Source organism: Fundulus heteroclitus, chromosome 12, assembly GCF_011125445.2.
Source record: "Fundulus heteroclitus isolate FHET01 chromosome 12, MU-UCD_Fhet_4.1, whole genome shotgun sequence".
Lineage (NCBI taxonomy): Eukaryota > Metazoa > Chordata > Actinopteri > Cyprinodontiformes > Fundulidae > Fundulus > Fundulus heteroclitus.
This window is the reverse complement of record NC_046372.1, coordinates 20,860,832-20,877,399: the sequence shown is the minus strand read 5'-3', so window position 1 is coordinate 20,877,399 and position 16,568 is coordinate 20,860,832. Positions and strand designations below refer to the sequence as shown.

General features: G+C 41.0%; 1 protein-coding gene across 1 annotated transcript in view; it reads left to right on the top strand.

Moving 5' to 3' along the window:
* The window catches only part of LOC105924430 (protein mono-ADP-ribosyltransferase PARP14), a 68,821-nt gene that overhangs the window by 52,174 nt on the left and 79 nt on the right, over positions 1 to 16,568 (top strand). The window contains exons 9-14 of the mRNA XM_036143584.1: positions 7 to 37; positions 5,236 to 5,304; positions 5,708 to 5,884; positions 7,867 to 7,992; positions 14,320 to 14,421; positions 16,347 to 16,498. Of these exons, the coding sequence (XP_035999477.1) occupies positions 7 to 37; positions 5,236 to 5,304; positions 5,708 to 5,884; positions 7,867 to 7,992; positions 14,320 to 14,421; positions 16,347 to 16,498 (657 nt within the window). The remainder of the gene's footprint in view (positions 1 to 6; positions 38 to 5,235; positions 5,305 to 5,707; positions 5,885 to 7,866; positions 7,993 to 14,319; positions 14,422 to 16,346; positions 16,499 to 16,568) is intronic.

The following is a 16,568-nucleotide window of genomic DNA, read 5'->3' as shown; positions in this document are numbered from 1 at the left end:
CCACAGAGCCCGCCCAGCAGCAGCGATGTCGCCTCAGGTAAATCTGCTCTGTTCAGGTTTTATGTTGTCATCAACCCTCGTCCTGCTGCTGGACGCTGGGTTGACCCGGTTCTGTTGATGGAGGAATCCCTTTAGCTCTCATTCTGGGTTCTCTATTATCCAAAGCAGAGGGAACTCCACAGCTGTAGTTTTTAGATTTAAACAGGCAAGAACCAACCCAGAACCAAGTCAGATTAATTTAAACTAGGGCTGTCAATCAATTAAAAAAATGTATCTAATTAATTACATACTCTGTAATTAATTAATCTAAATTAATCACATATCATTTTTGCTGTGAAAGTATTTTAATTACTTAAATTCAAATGATTCAATGAATAATCAGCATTGGATACATTCAAGTTCAAAAACTCTTAGTCACATTTCATGCCTTCAGACGTTTTAACATGTGTCGTTGTGGCATATGTGGCACACAGTAACGTAGGGGACACAATGAAAATAAATAAACACTCCCCTCCAGGCCAGCTGACAGCTTTGCTAGGGCCCAGGACAACACAGTCTGTTTGGGCCCCCCCTCTACACCTGCCGCCACCACACACACACACACACACACACACACACACACACACACACACACACACACACACACACACAAACTTAACTGTATGCTTCATGCCCTGGAAATCTGGGTATTTTATATTGGATATTTTCAACCCATCTATTGAATTTAGTGCACTAGTTGATCTTTTCTTCATAAGAGAACAGCAAGCACTGCAGCCAAAATATTGCCTTTTTTGACCTGCTGTATATTAGCCAGTCGCTAACAATTTTTTCCCTTCCATTGCAGGAAGTAGAATATGTTAGATACTTTGGGAATTCTCTGCCCTCTGAATCTCTGAGAAAGGCTTCCTTTTTGCCATTAAACGCACAGCATTTACTTTTGACATTTAAAGGCATACTATGCAACATTTTTTAGTTAATTAATGTGTTCCATACCGTTTTGGATGATTAAATGAGTCATTTCAGGTCGAACAAAGGTTTTCTCGGCCGCCCTGGGGGTCTGTGGGGGAAATACCGCACTTGCAATTGCAAGAGCTCTCGGCCCGCACACACAGAAGTCTCGCTTTCCGGCGAGAACTCCATATGTTTTTGCCCTGCCATTCACTATATGCACGCGCGAAAACAACAACAAAGAACCGCGTGTTAACGTCAAATAAACATGCAAGCATATCGAGTTTTATTATTATTATTATTATTTATTTATTTATTTATTTTATGTTGGCGAGACCCTACCGGGGTGGCCGCGGCGAGGCGGCGGCGGCCGCGGCTTGGCGAGGCGGTGGCGGTAGCGTCTCGCCAACATAAAAAAATAATAATAATAATAAAACTGGCGAGGCGGCGGCGGTGGCAGCGGCGGCTTGGTGAGGCGGCCGCCGCGGCCGCCTCGCCAAGATAGCGCTGCGGGAAGCTTGATGTTCATAATATCTACTTTGAAAGTTAACATGAACTGCTGCTGAAGATGAACACTCTGATCTACCTGGATGTTCTCTGGAGGACTGAAACGCCTCAGTCAGTGACGTCAGTCTGTGGGTCTGTCGGGGCAATGAGAGAAGTTTCGTCTCTTTTTCTGTTTCTCGACGTTTTCTTGCTCATGGTTTTTCACGTGCTTAGATAATTGTTTTGTGTTTCCACTGAATTTAACCAGCTTTTTATAAAACATACAGCTTGATTTAATTTACGGTATTAAAATAAAGCCAAACGCCGCTTATTTCCCTCTTCATGTTTTGCCGCTGCTGCGGTCTCTCTCCCAGTTTGAACAGGAGCCGCGCGGTTTTTTGTGTGTTGAGTGAAGAGAAGCTGAGTGGGCGGGCCAGGGTGAGCCTGCGTGCTGATTGGCTGGCGCCGCTGAGCCATGTACGAGAGGGGAGGGGGAGCAGCAGAGAGCCGTGACACACACAGACTGCTGCTGCAGTTAGCGTGCGCTCTGACTGACACTGACCATTTTAATGACCAGAGTGTCAATTTCGGGCCTCTCCTCTGTCCTGGGCCCGGGACAACTGACCTGTTTGTCCCCCCCTGTCGGTGGGCGTGCTCCCCTCAATATCAACACTTTACAACAGTAAAGGGACGTCCGCGCTACTTCCGGGTTACGCCGGTAGGCAAAAGCAGGACTGTTCTCGCCAAACACCGTGACAAAACGGGTGAATTAGAGCGTGCTTTTAGTTAGTTTATTTTCGAAATGTAAACAATGCCTACGACTTGTTGTGCTCCTGGTTGCACACAGAGGCATTCCAAATCGTTGAATGTACGTTTCTTTCGTTTACCGAAGGACAAAGAAAGAAGTGGATATTTTCAATGAAAAAGGACCCAGGCAGACAATCCCAATCGACTGTGGGAGCCATCATACTTCGACAGAATTTGCAGTCTATACTTCATCTCCGGTAAATACAACTTAATTTTGCACTGGTTATTGTTCTGCTTAAATAATTAAAGCCGCAAGCGGTGTCGATCTAACCTGACCCTTGCCAGACTGGCAAGGGTCAGGTTAGACCCTTGGTTAGGTTAGGCGAGGCGAGCCGCGGCCCCTGCCGCCGCCGCCTCGTCCGTTTTATTATTATTATTTTTTATTATTTTTTTTTATGTTGGCAAGACGCTACCGCCACCGCCTCGCCAAGCCGCCGCCGCCGCCTCGCCACAGCAGCCGCGGTAGCGTCTCGCCAAGATAAAAAAAAAATATATATATATATATATAATAATAATAATAATAATAATAATAATAATAATAATAAAACTCGATATGCTTGCATGTTTATGTTGTTGCTTTCACGCGTGCATATAGTGAATTGCAGGGCAAAAATACATGGAGTTCTCCCCGTAAAGCAAGACTTCTGTGTGTGCGGGCCGTGAGCTCTTGCTCTTGCAAGTGCGGTTTTTCCCCCACATACCCCCTAGGGCGGCCAAAAAAACCTTTGTTCGACCTGAAATGACTCATTTAATCATCCAAAATGGTATGGAACACATTAATTAACTGAAAAATGTTGCATAGTATGCCTTTAAGAGACCTGGGTGATGTTATTAAATACTGACAAAGAATAAACTCAAGTGACCAGCGCTGTTAGAGAAAAACTTGCGTACCAGAACTTTATATCGCGGATCAAGAGTGGCGAGTTTGAAGCCAGGTTTTTCATGTCCATCACTACGAAGCATGTTACTGCATGCGTGATGTCCTTATGCCGCCAGGACGCTTTGTCATTTTATCACAAAGAAGGAAGCCCAGTTTAGTTGCTGTACCTGCTTTGTTTTGGAAGAACTTCCAGAAGATTCCTAAGAAGATGACGCGGAGCCACGCGGGGCTAAAACGGCTCGCGCTGCTGCGGTAGTGAGCGGCTTACTGATGAAACAAGTTGGTTGCGTTACCAGACTTTGTTTTTACCGGTTCCTTGCAAGTTTTACAAATCACTGGTTTATTTCTTTCAGACTGGCGAACTAGTAAAACCCGTTTTGGGACCGTTTCCCCCGCCGCTCCTTGCTGCGACATATTCACGTGCTCTGTGTTGTGGTTTGAGAGGGCGGCGCTTTGTGACGGCGTGCCTGGGTCCGCGATTACGATTGGTCGAGAGGAAGTAGTGACTGCAGCATCAACTAGGTTAAAAGGAAGAAAGGAAAACTGTCTGTATAACCAACTTTTATCAATCCTTTTTTCCCTTATTGTGCCACACGTCTTTCGACTGATATATATTGTTATTAAATTATCGTCCAGCCCTATTTTATATGATGCTGTCATTCTTGGGAGACATTTACAATTTATTCCAGCAATTATTGAGTTAATAAAGCAACACGCGTCAGCCTGATAAACACAAAACAAATAAATCACTCTTTTTTTTAATTACGCACTAACTCTGTAAACAGGCCACATAGGGAAGCTTAAAAGTATAATGTTCTCGCCTCAAACGATCTGAAAACGTACTTTTGAACAACAGCAGCAGAAAAGGGAGTGTTTAACTTACCACTGTGAGCTCTGCGCTGTCTGGAATGAAGCTGCAGCCGCGTTGCATTCAGAGACGGTCAGTCTGAAGAGCGCATGCGCGGCTCCTATCTTCGCACTCTGTGCTCCATTAACCAGCCTTGGAAACCGTGACGTCAGACCACTGTTGTGAATTCGTATTCTCAAAGAAAAAATCCGTATTCTCAAGCAGCCGCTACTGTTTGTGTTCATAAAGAGTAAAGCACAAATTTAAACTTGAAATTTTTATTTATTAGTTATTGAAGTTGTAACTATTTAAACTGTATGTTGTATCTTTTGAATGTGATTTAAATTATTATGAGTTTACAAATGTTTTTTATGCACAACTTCTGACTAATATGGACACAACTATCCTTTTATGTACAAGTTTATTATGGAACCGCTTTTACCCCATATAAAAGCAACTTTCAGGTCTCTGCACAATAAAAGACACAGAATTACACTAGTTAAAATGCAACAAAATTACAGAGGATACTTTTTTAAGCTAATGTAGGGATTTTCATTGAACTGATCTTTTATAGATCAGGCAACAAAACCTCCAAACCTTAATATCTTCCAAGTAAACAGTCTGTGGTTGGTAAATGAAATATCTTAATATTAATTTTTTTAAGATGGTAGACATGTGAGAAGGGAGGGAGATCTTGTTTACCGTCTGGTCACAGACAAGAAGTTAGTGAAGACTTTGATTTAAGATGCTGATTCTGCACAGACAAATTCAGCTGATTTGTAAAATGTTTTCCTACTAAAGAAGCTTCAGTTTCCACCCAGTTAATAAATTTGGAGCAGTTGTTTAACCCGAGCAAGCACACTGCGACAGTGGAGAGGAACAACTACTTTTTAACAGGTAGAAAACACCTGCAGAACCACAACCAGGCTCAGTAAGAGCTCCCATCTGCTGCAGCTGGCTGGTTGAGAAAACATGAAGAAGCAACAGAACCTTATTTCTTCCTTTAATGTGTTTAGAGTCATTGCTCAAAGAAATATTAACAAACCTTTTTTAATTCAGAAATATTTTCAGTTTATGCGGCAGACACTAAATTTTACTGGCACACTTCTTGAAGTGTCTGTCAACAGGAACTGTGCGATAGTTCTTAAAAACAACAACTTTCTTTTTAAAAAGTGAAAATATATCTTTGTAATACTCACTCTTGAATGCACCAGTCTTCTGTAATTTGTGTTTATTTGAATTTATAAACTAAATATTTTTCTATCAGACCGAGCTGCAGATTCCAAAGACCAAAAATCTGAACCAGAGAAAGGAGCTTCTGCAACAAACCAGACGGGTAAAAACCAAACTTGTTAAAGAATAATTATCAGAATAACAATCAGACATACTTTAATAATCCCAGAGGGAAATTACTTTTGTTTCATGCTCCAGATATACACACATTTATAACTCTGTGTCCTGAGATGGGACTTATTATGTCACAGTTTACAGAAGTGTTCATTTAACATTTAAATGATTTAACTCCAGATTAGTTAAAAAAAACAATAAGTAGTCCTCTGGAAATGGTAAGGCTTCCTTTTTTGTTTATATAAAATATTTAAATATAATAATTAAAACAAATCTGACCGAAATCGACTGGATTATGTTTTACATTTTATTGCTAATTTATAGAAAGGAAGGTGAGCAAAACTAATGTAAACAGTAATACTGAAACACATATATTGTATTTTTCCTTTCAGATTTGGAGTCAGGTCCGAGGTCCACTGCTGTGTTGCTGGAGAACGTCCAAGAGAACCTGTCTCAGGATCTTCTGCAGATGATAGTGGAGACCATCTCTGGACTGGATGAGAACGACTTCAGTCTGGAGATCATCTGGGAAACCAACATGGCGGTACTGATCTTCAACAGCCCTGAAGGTAGAAAATCAACCAGAGAACAAAACCTGGTTCCACCTGAAGAACATTCCCTCCACTTTGGGTCATTTCTAGAAGTGAATTGTTTTAGACCTTTGTTCCACCTTAGCAAAAGGAACTTTTCTTCCTTCCAAAAGGAAGGAAGGTGATACAGAACTGAGCTTGTCAGCATCAACTGTTCACTGCAGCCCAGTTCTGTAGCGTTGTGGTACAGTGTTGCATAGTGGGGTTGGATCGTAGTCTGGGTTAGGGATGTGGTAGACCAAAGCTAATTTCACTTCTGTGAAGGAAGCATCAATGCAGAAAAGGCCAGTCATGGTTTTAGTATATTGCCTCCAGGACTTGATCGTTCTCCAGAGACAGACTGGCATTTATCACGGCAAGGCAAGGCAAATTTATTTGTATAGCACAATTCAGTACTGAGACAATGCAAAGTGCTTTAAAATACAGGAAAATAAAACAGAATATAAGCAAGTAGGAATAAAATGTAGAAACAAAAAAGAACATCAATAAGCAGTTGGACTAAAAAGTTGAACTAATGCTGTTTCAGCAGAACAGTTTAACTAGAACAGTCAAAAACAGTCCTAAAGAAATGTGTTTTTAATCTTAATTTAAAGGAACTCCGGCTTTCAGCACTTTTACAGTTTTCTGGAAGTTTGTTCCAGATCAGTGGAGCTTAGGAACTAAATGCTGCTTCTCCATGTCTGGTTCTGGTTCTGGTTCTGCAGAGCAGGCTGGAGCCAGAAGACCTGAGTGGTCTGGAGGGTTGATGCCCTGATAACAAGTCTGTAATGCATTTAGGTGCTAAGCCATTCAGGGATTTATAGACTAACAGAAGGATTTTAAAGTCTATTCTCTGAGATACAGGGAGCCAGAGGAAGGACTTCAGAACCGGGTCCATGTTCTCTACATTCTTAGTCTAAGTGAGGACTTCAGAACCGGGTCCATGTTCTCTACGTTCTTAGTGTTAGTGGAAGGACTTCAGACTTCAGTTATTTTTAGGGACTGGGGGAAAACACCTGACACTCCCTTTTTTCACCTTTAACTGCTGGAGCATTTCTCCAAGGAGATTTTTTCTTCCCGGATAGAACTTTCACTTTAACTGGAGCAATGCAGTCTATGATGTATGAGACTTTAGAATTAAAGTTATTTACTAGCCAATCTACTGAGTTGCAGCCCAAGGTTGAAGTAGCAGAGTAAGCTTGAATAAAAGTTTCCGTGGCATAGTCCTTAATGGTGCGTTTTCTTACGGTGTCCCTTTGGCTAAATGAGTCACTGGAAATTATGCTTTCAAAGGTAACAGAAAAGTGATCAGATATGGCAACATCGGTTACATTGACCTTAGAGATCTTTAGACCTTTAGTGATGGTCACCAGAACGGTGTGTTAATGTAAAGCGCCCCCTGTCGGCGGTCCTTCTCGATCCTTTTACCCTGGAGGAGCGCTCTTCTTTTATTAAATATTAGAAGACCGCTGAAAAGAATAAAATACATAACAGGTGGAAAACCACATACCTCTGCCTTTTCCAGCTTTTTGAATGAGGGTGATGTAAGTATTTGGCCCCTGTTTAAAAGATGCTGCTTTCTCTTCCTTTGAGACCGATTTTGAGAATTTTATTTTTTACCATCATATGAGGCCCACTAGGACTCCTCAATCTAAACAGTTATCTAAAGAGGGACAATAGAAAAGCTACAGTAAAAATAATGACAAGTTGGTTTGGCCATTTTTTTTACTAGTCCCTTTTAGGTGTGGCGGGGTAAGTCTGCATCACTGACACGAGAGACCCAGGTTTGAATGTCAGGAAAGGCATCCAGTGTGAAAACTACCAGGTCTGTGTTCGAGTTTTAATGACTTGTTGAGGCGACCCCGCAATAAGAGAGCCACTGAAAGGATTCCTCATATTATTGCATCTTTTTCTTATTCCATACTGTCTCAGTCCTTAATATAGTGAACCGGTGTGTTATTTTATTCTATTTTATTTTGCAGATGTGGAAAAGTTTGTCTCTGTGAGTCAGACCAACTCAAAGATGAAGAAACTTGGATTGACGGCTCGGCCACTAGAGGCAGCAAAGAGCATCAGAATGGAGAGTCTTCCTCCGACTGTGGTTAAAGGTACGCAAACCCACAAACTCACTTGGCAAAGTGCAGTCATTTTGGATGGTTTCTTTAAGAAAATTAGGAGTGATTTAAAAAAAATTAAATGTGTTATAATTAGAATATTTATACAATTTAACAATTCTGTTAGTTTTATCTTTGAAGTTTCTGTTGAAAAGAAATAATCATATTTTTTGCTAAAGGTCCACATATCTGTGCATCTCTTCAAAGAAATTAATTGAATTAATTTGATTTTTATATTGCTCACATATGTAAAACTAGATTCAGAGTAAAAACATTGCAACCTTTAAAGTGAGAGACATTTTATTTTATGTGAGCAAGAGAGACACAGAGCTCTCTTTTTATTACCAGTAAAAATAAGATGGATTATCTAAATGATATAGAAGTAGTTCTGCAGGAACAGGAATCATTATGAAAAACATCTCATGGATCAGGAATTACATTGTAGATGAAAATGCAGTGTTTCCCGCAGGAATTTGCTTAGGCGAGGCGGTGAGCTGTCGGCCGGAACCATTTGTGCGCGTATGACTGCCGGGGGTGGGGTGTGGGTGTCGAATTGAATACATAAAACTAAATCCTATCTTAATTTGTCAGAGAACACGAGGCAGATATTAATTTTCTATTATCAGTTTTAATTAACTACTTACCTTTCCACATATAGTTCACCGATGATGATGACGACGAAGACGTTTTTTTTCCTCCCACACGTCTCCTCGGATGATCAAAGAAAATTACTTCTCTGCCATGGCGTAGTAATATAACCAACCAGAGGGTGTCGCAATTCAGTGTTTTCAGCCGTAGAGTTTTCAATGCTGTTTTAATGTCTGGGCCTGGCAATGAATTAAAACTTTGTTTTATTTTTTGTTTTTTTGGGGGGGGTTTTTAGAACGTTGGCAAGGCGGTAGCGTGAGTTTGGCCAGGCGGCCGCCTCGCCAAGATAGTGCTGCGGAAGGCACTGAAATGTAGCCGGCACACCCTACTTCTTCAACTCTGCGTTGTGTACTGAAGACCATTCAGGCATTCCAAGTCAGCCTACTGATGTGCGTGTTTATTCTGTAAAGAGTGAAATAAAACTGCTCAGCACCAAATACAGCATCCAGCCGACAGCAATCCATCCACCCATGACAAAGGGAGCACATAAAAAAACTAGCACTGCGCGGGAAAAGCCGTCGGCTTGTTCACAGAAATGCTGCGACTGTAAAACCCTTTCACTCGATAAAAAATATTCCATTCTCCGCTAACAACTCACAAACACGTTAGCTTAAAAACTGCTAATAATTTTTCCTTATACACCAACTTCTAAACAACAAACTAACAAGAGCTCCATGAAAACTCACCTTCCGCCACAACAGCCTCCAACCATCTGGTGAAGGAGGAAGTGACATCACCGGTTATACCCGCGAAAATAAAACTAAACTTTCCCAAAATTATCATACAGATTATTTTTCTTTAAAATAATAATTCCAAGACAAACCTAAAATAAATTAATTAATGAAAATATAAAATGAAGGATTTTTTTGGTGGCATGACAAGGCAAGCAAGGCAAATTTATTTATATAGCACATTTCAGTACAAAGACAATGCAAAGTGCTTTACATGATTAAAATACAGGAAAAAAAACAGAATAAAAGCAAGTGGGAATAAAGTGTAAAAACAAAATAGAATAGAAATAGAAACTAAAAGGAAACAGTTGCACTACAAAGTTGAACTCATGATGTTTCAGTAGAACAGTTTAACTAGAACAGTCAAAGGCAATCCTAAAGAATTGTGTTTTAATCTTGATTTAAAGGAACTCAGGCTTTCCGCACTTTTACAGTTTTCTGGAAGTTTGTTCCAGATCAGTGGAGCATAGGAACTAAATGCTGCTTCTCCTTGTTTAGTTCTGGTTCTGCAGAGCAGGCTGGAGCCAGAAGACCTGAGTGGTCTGGAGGATTGATGCCCTGATAACAAGTCTGTGATGTATTTAGGTGCTAAGCCATTTAGGGATTTATAGACTAACAGAAGGATTTTAAAATCTATTCTCTGAGATACAGGGAGCCAGTGGAAGGACTTTAGAACTGGGGTTATGTGCTCTACGTTCTTAGTCTTAGTGAGGACGCGGGCAGCTGCGTTCTGGATCAGCTGCAGCTGTCTGATCCACTTTTTAGGCAGACCTGTGAAAACATCGCAGCAGTGATCAGTTCTACTAGATATGAACGCATGGATTAGTTTTTCCAGATCCTTCTGAGTCATCAGTCCTTTAATCCTGGAAATGTTCTTCAGGTGATAGAAAACCGACCTTGTAATTGTCTTTAGATGCTTTTGGAGGTTCAGGTCTGAGTCCATCACTACACCCAGATTTCGGGCTTGATCAGTGGTTTCTAGCTGAAGCGACTGAAGCTGTGTGCTAACTTTTGATCTCTCCTCTATTGGTCCAAATGTTATTACTTCTATTTTGTTTTTATTCAATTGAAGAAAATTTTGGCACATCCACGTATTGATTTCTTCTAGGCATTTATTCAGTGCCTGAACTGGTTCATAGTCACCTGGTGACATAGTGATGTAGAGCTGTGTGTCGTCTGCATAGTTATGGTAGCTGATGTTGTTGTTTTTTTATTATCTGAGCTAAAGGGAGCATGTAGATATTGAAAAGGGGGGGACCCAGGATGGACCCTTGGGGAACCCCGCATGTGATTTTTGTCATCTTTGATGTAAAGTTACCTACTGATACAAAAAAGTCCTTTAAGTAGGATTTAAACCAGTTGAGAGCTGTACCAGAGAGGCAGACCCAGTTCTCCAGGCGCTCTAACAGAATGGAGTGATCAACAGTATCAAATGCTGCACTGAGGTCCAACAGAACCAGCACGGTGGTTCTTCCACAGTCTGTATTTATATGGATGTCATTAAACACCTTGATAAGGGCGGTCTCTGTACTGTGGTGAGCACGGAAGCCAGACTGGAAAACATCAAAGCGGCTGGTCGTTGTTAAGAAGGTGTTTAATTATTGAAGCTCAGCTTTTTCAATAATCTTACTGATAAAGCGGAGGTTTGAGATGGGCCTGTAGTTCTGGAGTAGTAGTTTGTCTAAATTGTTCTTTTTCAGCAGTGATTTGATATTTGCTGTTTTTAGGGACTGCAGGAAAACACCTGACAGAAGGGATGTGTTTATTATCTGAGTCAACTCAGGTGCTATGACAGGCAAAACTTTCTTAAAGAAAGCTGTGGGTAGAACATCAAGACAGCAGGAGGAGGAACTTAGCTGCTTAATGATCTCCTGTAAGCTTTTGTGGTTTATTTGGCTGAATTTGGACATTTTGTCAGAAATAGTTCCTGCTGGATGCAAATTCATTGCAGGCCCTGGTGGAGTGGAGTTCGAAAGCCACTGACACAGGAGGGTTTGTTAACCTGTCGACTGTGGCAAGTAAGACATGAGCATTATTAATGTTTTTCTTAATGATCTCAGAGAAGAAAGATTCTCTTGCATTTTTCAGTTGTAAGTTATATCTGTAAAGTCTTTCTTTATAAATGTCATAGTGAACCTGGAGTCTCGTCTTTCTCCACCTGTGTTCAGCTTTTGGACACTCCCTTTTTTCACCTCTAACTGCTGGAGCATTTCTCCAAGGAGATTTTTTCTTGCCGGAAAGAACTTTCACTTTAACTGGAGCAATGCAGTCAATGATGTCTGAGACTTTAGAATTAAAGTTATCTACTAGCTCATCTACTGAGTTGCAGCCCAAGGTTGAAGTAGCAGAGTAAGCTTGGATAAAAGTTTCCATGGCATTGTCCTTAATGGTGCGTTTTCTTACGATGTCCCTTTGGCTAAATGAGTCACTGGAAATTATGCTTTCAAAGGTAACAGAAAAGTGATCAGATAGGGCAACATCGGTTACATTGACCTTAGAGATCTTTAGACCTTTAGTGATGGTCACCAGAACGGTGTGTTAATGTAAAGCGCCCCCTGTCGGCGGTCCTTCTCGATCCTTTAACCCTGGAGGAGCGCTCTTCTTTTATTAAATATTAGAAGACCGCTGAAAAGAATAAAATACATAACAGGTGGAAAACCACATACCTCTGCCTTTTCCAGCTTTTTGAATGAGGGTGATGTAAGTATTTGGCCCCTGTTTAAAAGATGCTGCTTTCTCTTCCTTTGAGACCGATTTTGAGGATTTTATAAGTTTTACCATCATATGAGGCCCACTAGGACTCCTCAATCCAAACAGTTATCTAAAGAGGGACAATAGAAAAGCTACAGTAAAAATAATGAGAGGCCGACCCAGTTCTCCAGGCGCTCTAACAGGATGGAGTGATCGAAAGTATCAAATGCTGCACTGAGGTCCAATAGAACCAGCACTGTGGTTCTTCCACAGTCTGTATTTATATGGATGTCATTCAATTCAATTTTCAATTCAATTCAATTCAATTTTATTTATATAGCGCCAAATCATGAAACATGTCATCTCAAGGCACTTTACAAAGTCAAGTTCAATCATATTATACAGATTGGGTCAGATTATACAGATTGGTCAAAAATGTCCTATATAAGGAAACCAGTTGATTGCATCAAAGTCCCGACAAGCAGCAGTCACTCCTGGGGAACCGTAGAGCCACAGGGAGAGTCGTCTGCATTGTACATGGCTTTGCTGCAATCCCTCATACTGAGCAAGCATGAAGCGACAGTGGGAAGAAAAACCACCCATTAACGGGAAGGAAAAACCTCCGGCAGAACCGGGCTCAGTATGAACGGTCATCTGCCTCGACCGACTGGGGTTACAGAAGACAGAACAGAGACACAACAAGACAGACAAACAAGCACAGAAGCACACATTGATCTAGTAATCTGTTCTACATTAGATGGTAGTAGCGGGTGAGCCGTCTTCTCTGGATGATGTCACAGTTAACAGAACGCCAGACCAGGTGTACCTACTATGAAGAAAAAGAGAGAGAGCAAAAAGTTAAAAGCTGAAATGACGACAGTCATTTCAATGTAGTACAATGCAAAACTGGAGAACAGTAGACTGAAGAACAGTAGAAATCAGTAGAGTGAGAAAATTAGACCCTGATGTCCTCCAGCAGCCTAGGCCTAGGCCATTAAACACCTTGATAAGTTGGAGGTCCTACAACCTTTGTTTAAGGTTGGAGGAGGAGGTCTTAGGTTCCAACTCTCAAAAACTTACAACACAGCTATAGAATTAATTCCAGCCAATCATCACCTCAATTCTCATCCTCATACCAGTGATCAAACATCGCTCCTTTAAGCCAAGCCAATAACAACCCTAACGACTCCTCGTTACAGAGGAGTGGACCAATTTCGGTCCAATCTGCTGGCTTAATGGCTTTAACGACCTCCTATTACTAAGGGGTGGACCTGTTTCTGTTGAATTTGCATGTTATCCAAGCCATTGCAGGGCCTTTGTTGGGCAGTAGTATAAAGCTTGTTACTCATCATTACTCCAGACTTTTTGAATTGAGAAAGCTGCCTGGAGAGAGAGCGAAACGTCTTCAACTACGGAAAACAAGTCTAGTTGTTTTGGTTTTTACTTTTTTTTTTTTTTGGAATTCCTTCCCAAAGGGGAGTTTTTCCTCTCCACAGACAGTTCATGCAAACCTGTGTTCAATCAAGTTCAAGTTGGATATCTAGCTCAAATAGATCATCATATGGACTGAACAAAACTTTGTCTATCTCCACTCCACCACCAGTTTCAGGCCTGGGGGAAACATCCCTATTCTTATACACCTGCTTATGCATATTGAAGTACAATTCAGCATGAATGTTTCCCGCCGAGGTGTGAGTGCCAAAGTCTTAAAATATTGTATCAATAAAATTCTGATAACTGTCTTTTCTATCCCTGTGAGTTTTTCAGATTTAGTTTTCTGTAGAAGCGTGTCAAAGCCCTCTGTGTTGAAGTGAGAAATCTTTTGAATCGGGTGGTTCTTCTCCATATCCACTTTATGTTGAATTCTTTCCATAAGAGCGTTTTTTCCTGAGAACTGAATCCTCCCGGGTGTAAAGAGGCATCTTGTGTGGATTAGCTGAAAACTAAAATAGTCCACACCGGAGGAAAAAAATCAAAATCAAAATTAGATAAAATTAATTAGATAAACAAAAAAAAAAAACTAAATCCAACTTTCTGTAGTTTTGACTTAGAGATAAAAAGGAGATAAAAAGTGAAATGCAGGAAAATGCAAGCAAGCAGGGAGCAGAGAAAAAAGTGTCCGCGCAGGCAGAGAGTCACAGAGCATCAAGAGGAATCTTGTCAGAGGTTTCATAGAAAGTCATCATAATGACTTTTTAAAATGTATTACTATCTCTGGTTTTAGTTTGAATTGTTTCTGATTGGGTTGCAGACATGATTGAGCTGTGGTTTGAGAAGCACTGGGAGCTGCCGGAGGACGTCGTCATGATCCCAGAGGAGCAGGCGGCCATCGTCACCTTCATGGACCCTAAAGGTTTTTCTGATTTCCTCTGGTTGTTCATCACCGACCTGTAAATATTAACGCTAAATATTTCAAATTGCTGAGTCTGTGGATCATCTATACAACAGCATCACCATCTACCCAGACCAGCCTGTAGGGCTGTTTTATTACACTAATTAATATAAGATGGTTCTAGTTTTAGTTATATTCTTAACTGCTCAGGTTTACCATTCAATAAGTACTTTTATTTTATTTTTTGCAATCCCATCAAGATGGCTGTAGGCAGGGGGGGGGGGGGGGGGGGGGGTAGGTAACTGTCTGCATCTAGAAGATTTAAACCTAAAGCAGCCAATGGGAGGGAACCACAATTAGTGGAAACTAACCTGTTATTTGACCCGACATGTGGAAATGTGGACCAGGTTCACAGATAAGCTTCTTCTCTGTCCTGAATCTTTCTGAAAAATCGAGTCAGCTTTTTTTCCCTCTTGTCAGTAAATGGCTCCGCAACATGGAGTAACACATTAATTGTGCAACACAATGAATCCATGATGAAATTCGTTGCACACCATAAACAATTTGATCATGATAAATTAAGATCATATACACCAAGTATCCATCCTGATAATGTGGTGATGGTCCTGTTTGTGGATAAAAATAGCCCCAGGAACAATTAGACGTGGTGCCATCCTGTTCTTCCACTCAGCATGATCGAAGACCAACCGTTAAGAATGAAAGAAAACGATCTACAGCCAGTTTAAGAGCCTCATATTAGAACACTTACTCACGTCACTCAACTCTGCCAACACCAATGTTCATACTGTTTCCCAGCGACATTCCAGTTTTTTCCTTTTTGAAATCATATTTTTTGTGTTGTTTCTTTTCACTGGATCTTGGACCTTTCTTCAGTGTTTCACTGGAAGATGCTAATAGCCGTTAGCTACTTCCTTAATTTAACCCCTGTTGTGCATGTGCAGTATGTACTTCTCTTAAAATCGTAAATGAACACTAAAGGCTTTAATTACTAACAAACTGAGCACAATCAAAGCATAAAACACCAAAATAACAACTAATACACCAGCAGGACGTGATAATCTTTAATAAAAAACTTTGTATGCAACCAGAGTGAACTACTGAAATATAAATATTTCTGTTAGCTGTGACATCGTCCAAGGGAGGCAGATCATCCTCTATTACCATATAACATAGAAAGTACTCCTGGGTCAATGTGAGCTTCTGTGCTTTCTGTGTCTCTGCTCTGTCTTCTCTAAGCCCCAGTGGGTGGAGGCAGATGAGCGTTCACACTGAACCTGGTTCTGGTTCTGCAGGAGGTTCTCCTTCCTGTTAATGGGGAGTTTTTCTTCTCCACTGTCGTTTCATGCATGCTCAGTATGAGGGATTGCTGCAAAGCCATGGACAATGCAGACGACTCTCCCTGTGGCTCTACACTTCTCCAGGAGTGAATGCTGCTTCTCGGGACTTTGATGCAATCAACTGGGTTCCTTATATAGGAAATGTTTGACCAATTTGTATAATCTGATTGAATTTGATGCCTTGAGATGACATGTTTCATGAATTGGCGCTATTTAAATAAAATTTAATTGAATTAAAAATAAAAAAGCCAAATATGGTGGCTATTTAATTTCTCTGAATGCGGCCGAATCCTTCCAGCTTGTTCAGTTCAGTCATAGCATTCAGAGCAAAGCTGCTTTTAAACATCTGGTCCAGTATTTAGGGACTAAGAAGCTAAAACTCGCTGTGAAGAGAGTAATCATTTAAAGCAGCAGAGCAGCGCAGCATCTGAAAGATCACAGCATCACACAGAAAGCGTCTTGATTTAAAGCGCTTTCTGTGTGATGCTGAGTAACGAACCCCTGGCCTGTTGATCAGTTAGCAACAGCTTTAAGGGTTAAACTCTAAGAGCAGCCTTTCACCTCCATGTTCTCTGTGTCTCCCTGCAGTTGTGACAAGCGTCTGCGTTAAAGAAGACCACGTGATGCGGTCCATCGCTGTCAAGCTGTATCCGTACTACGAGTCGCTGGGAACTGCTCTGTACGGCAAAGAGCGGCCTGCATGGAAGATGCCCGAGCCGGTCACTGAGAAGGTTCAGCGCGTGATCTGGAAATTCCTCCTGCAGAAGAAAATGCCGAAAAGCATCAACAATCAGATGCATCCACATTTCT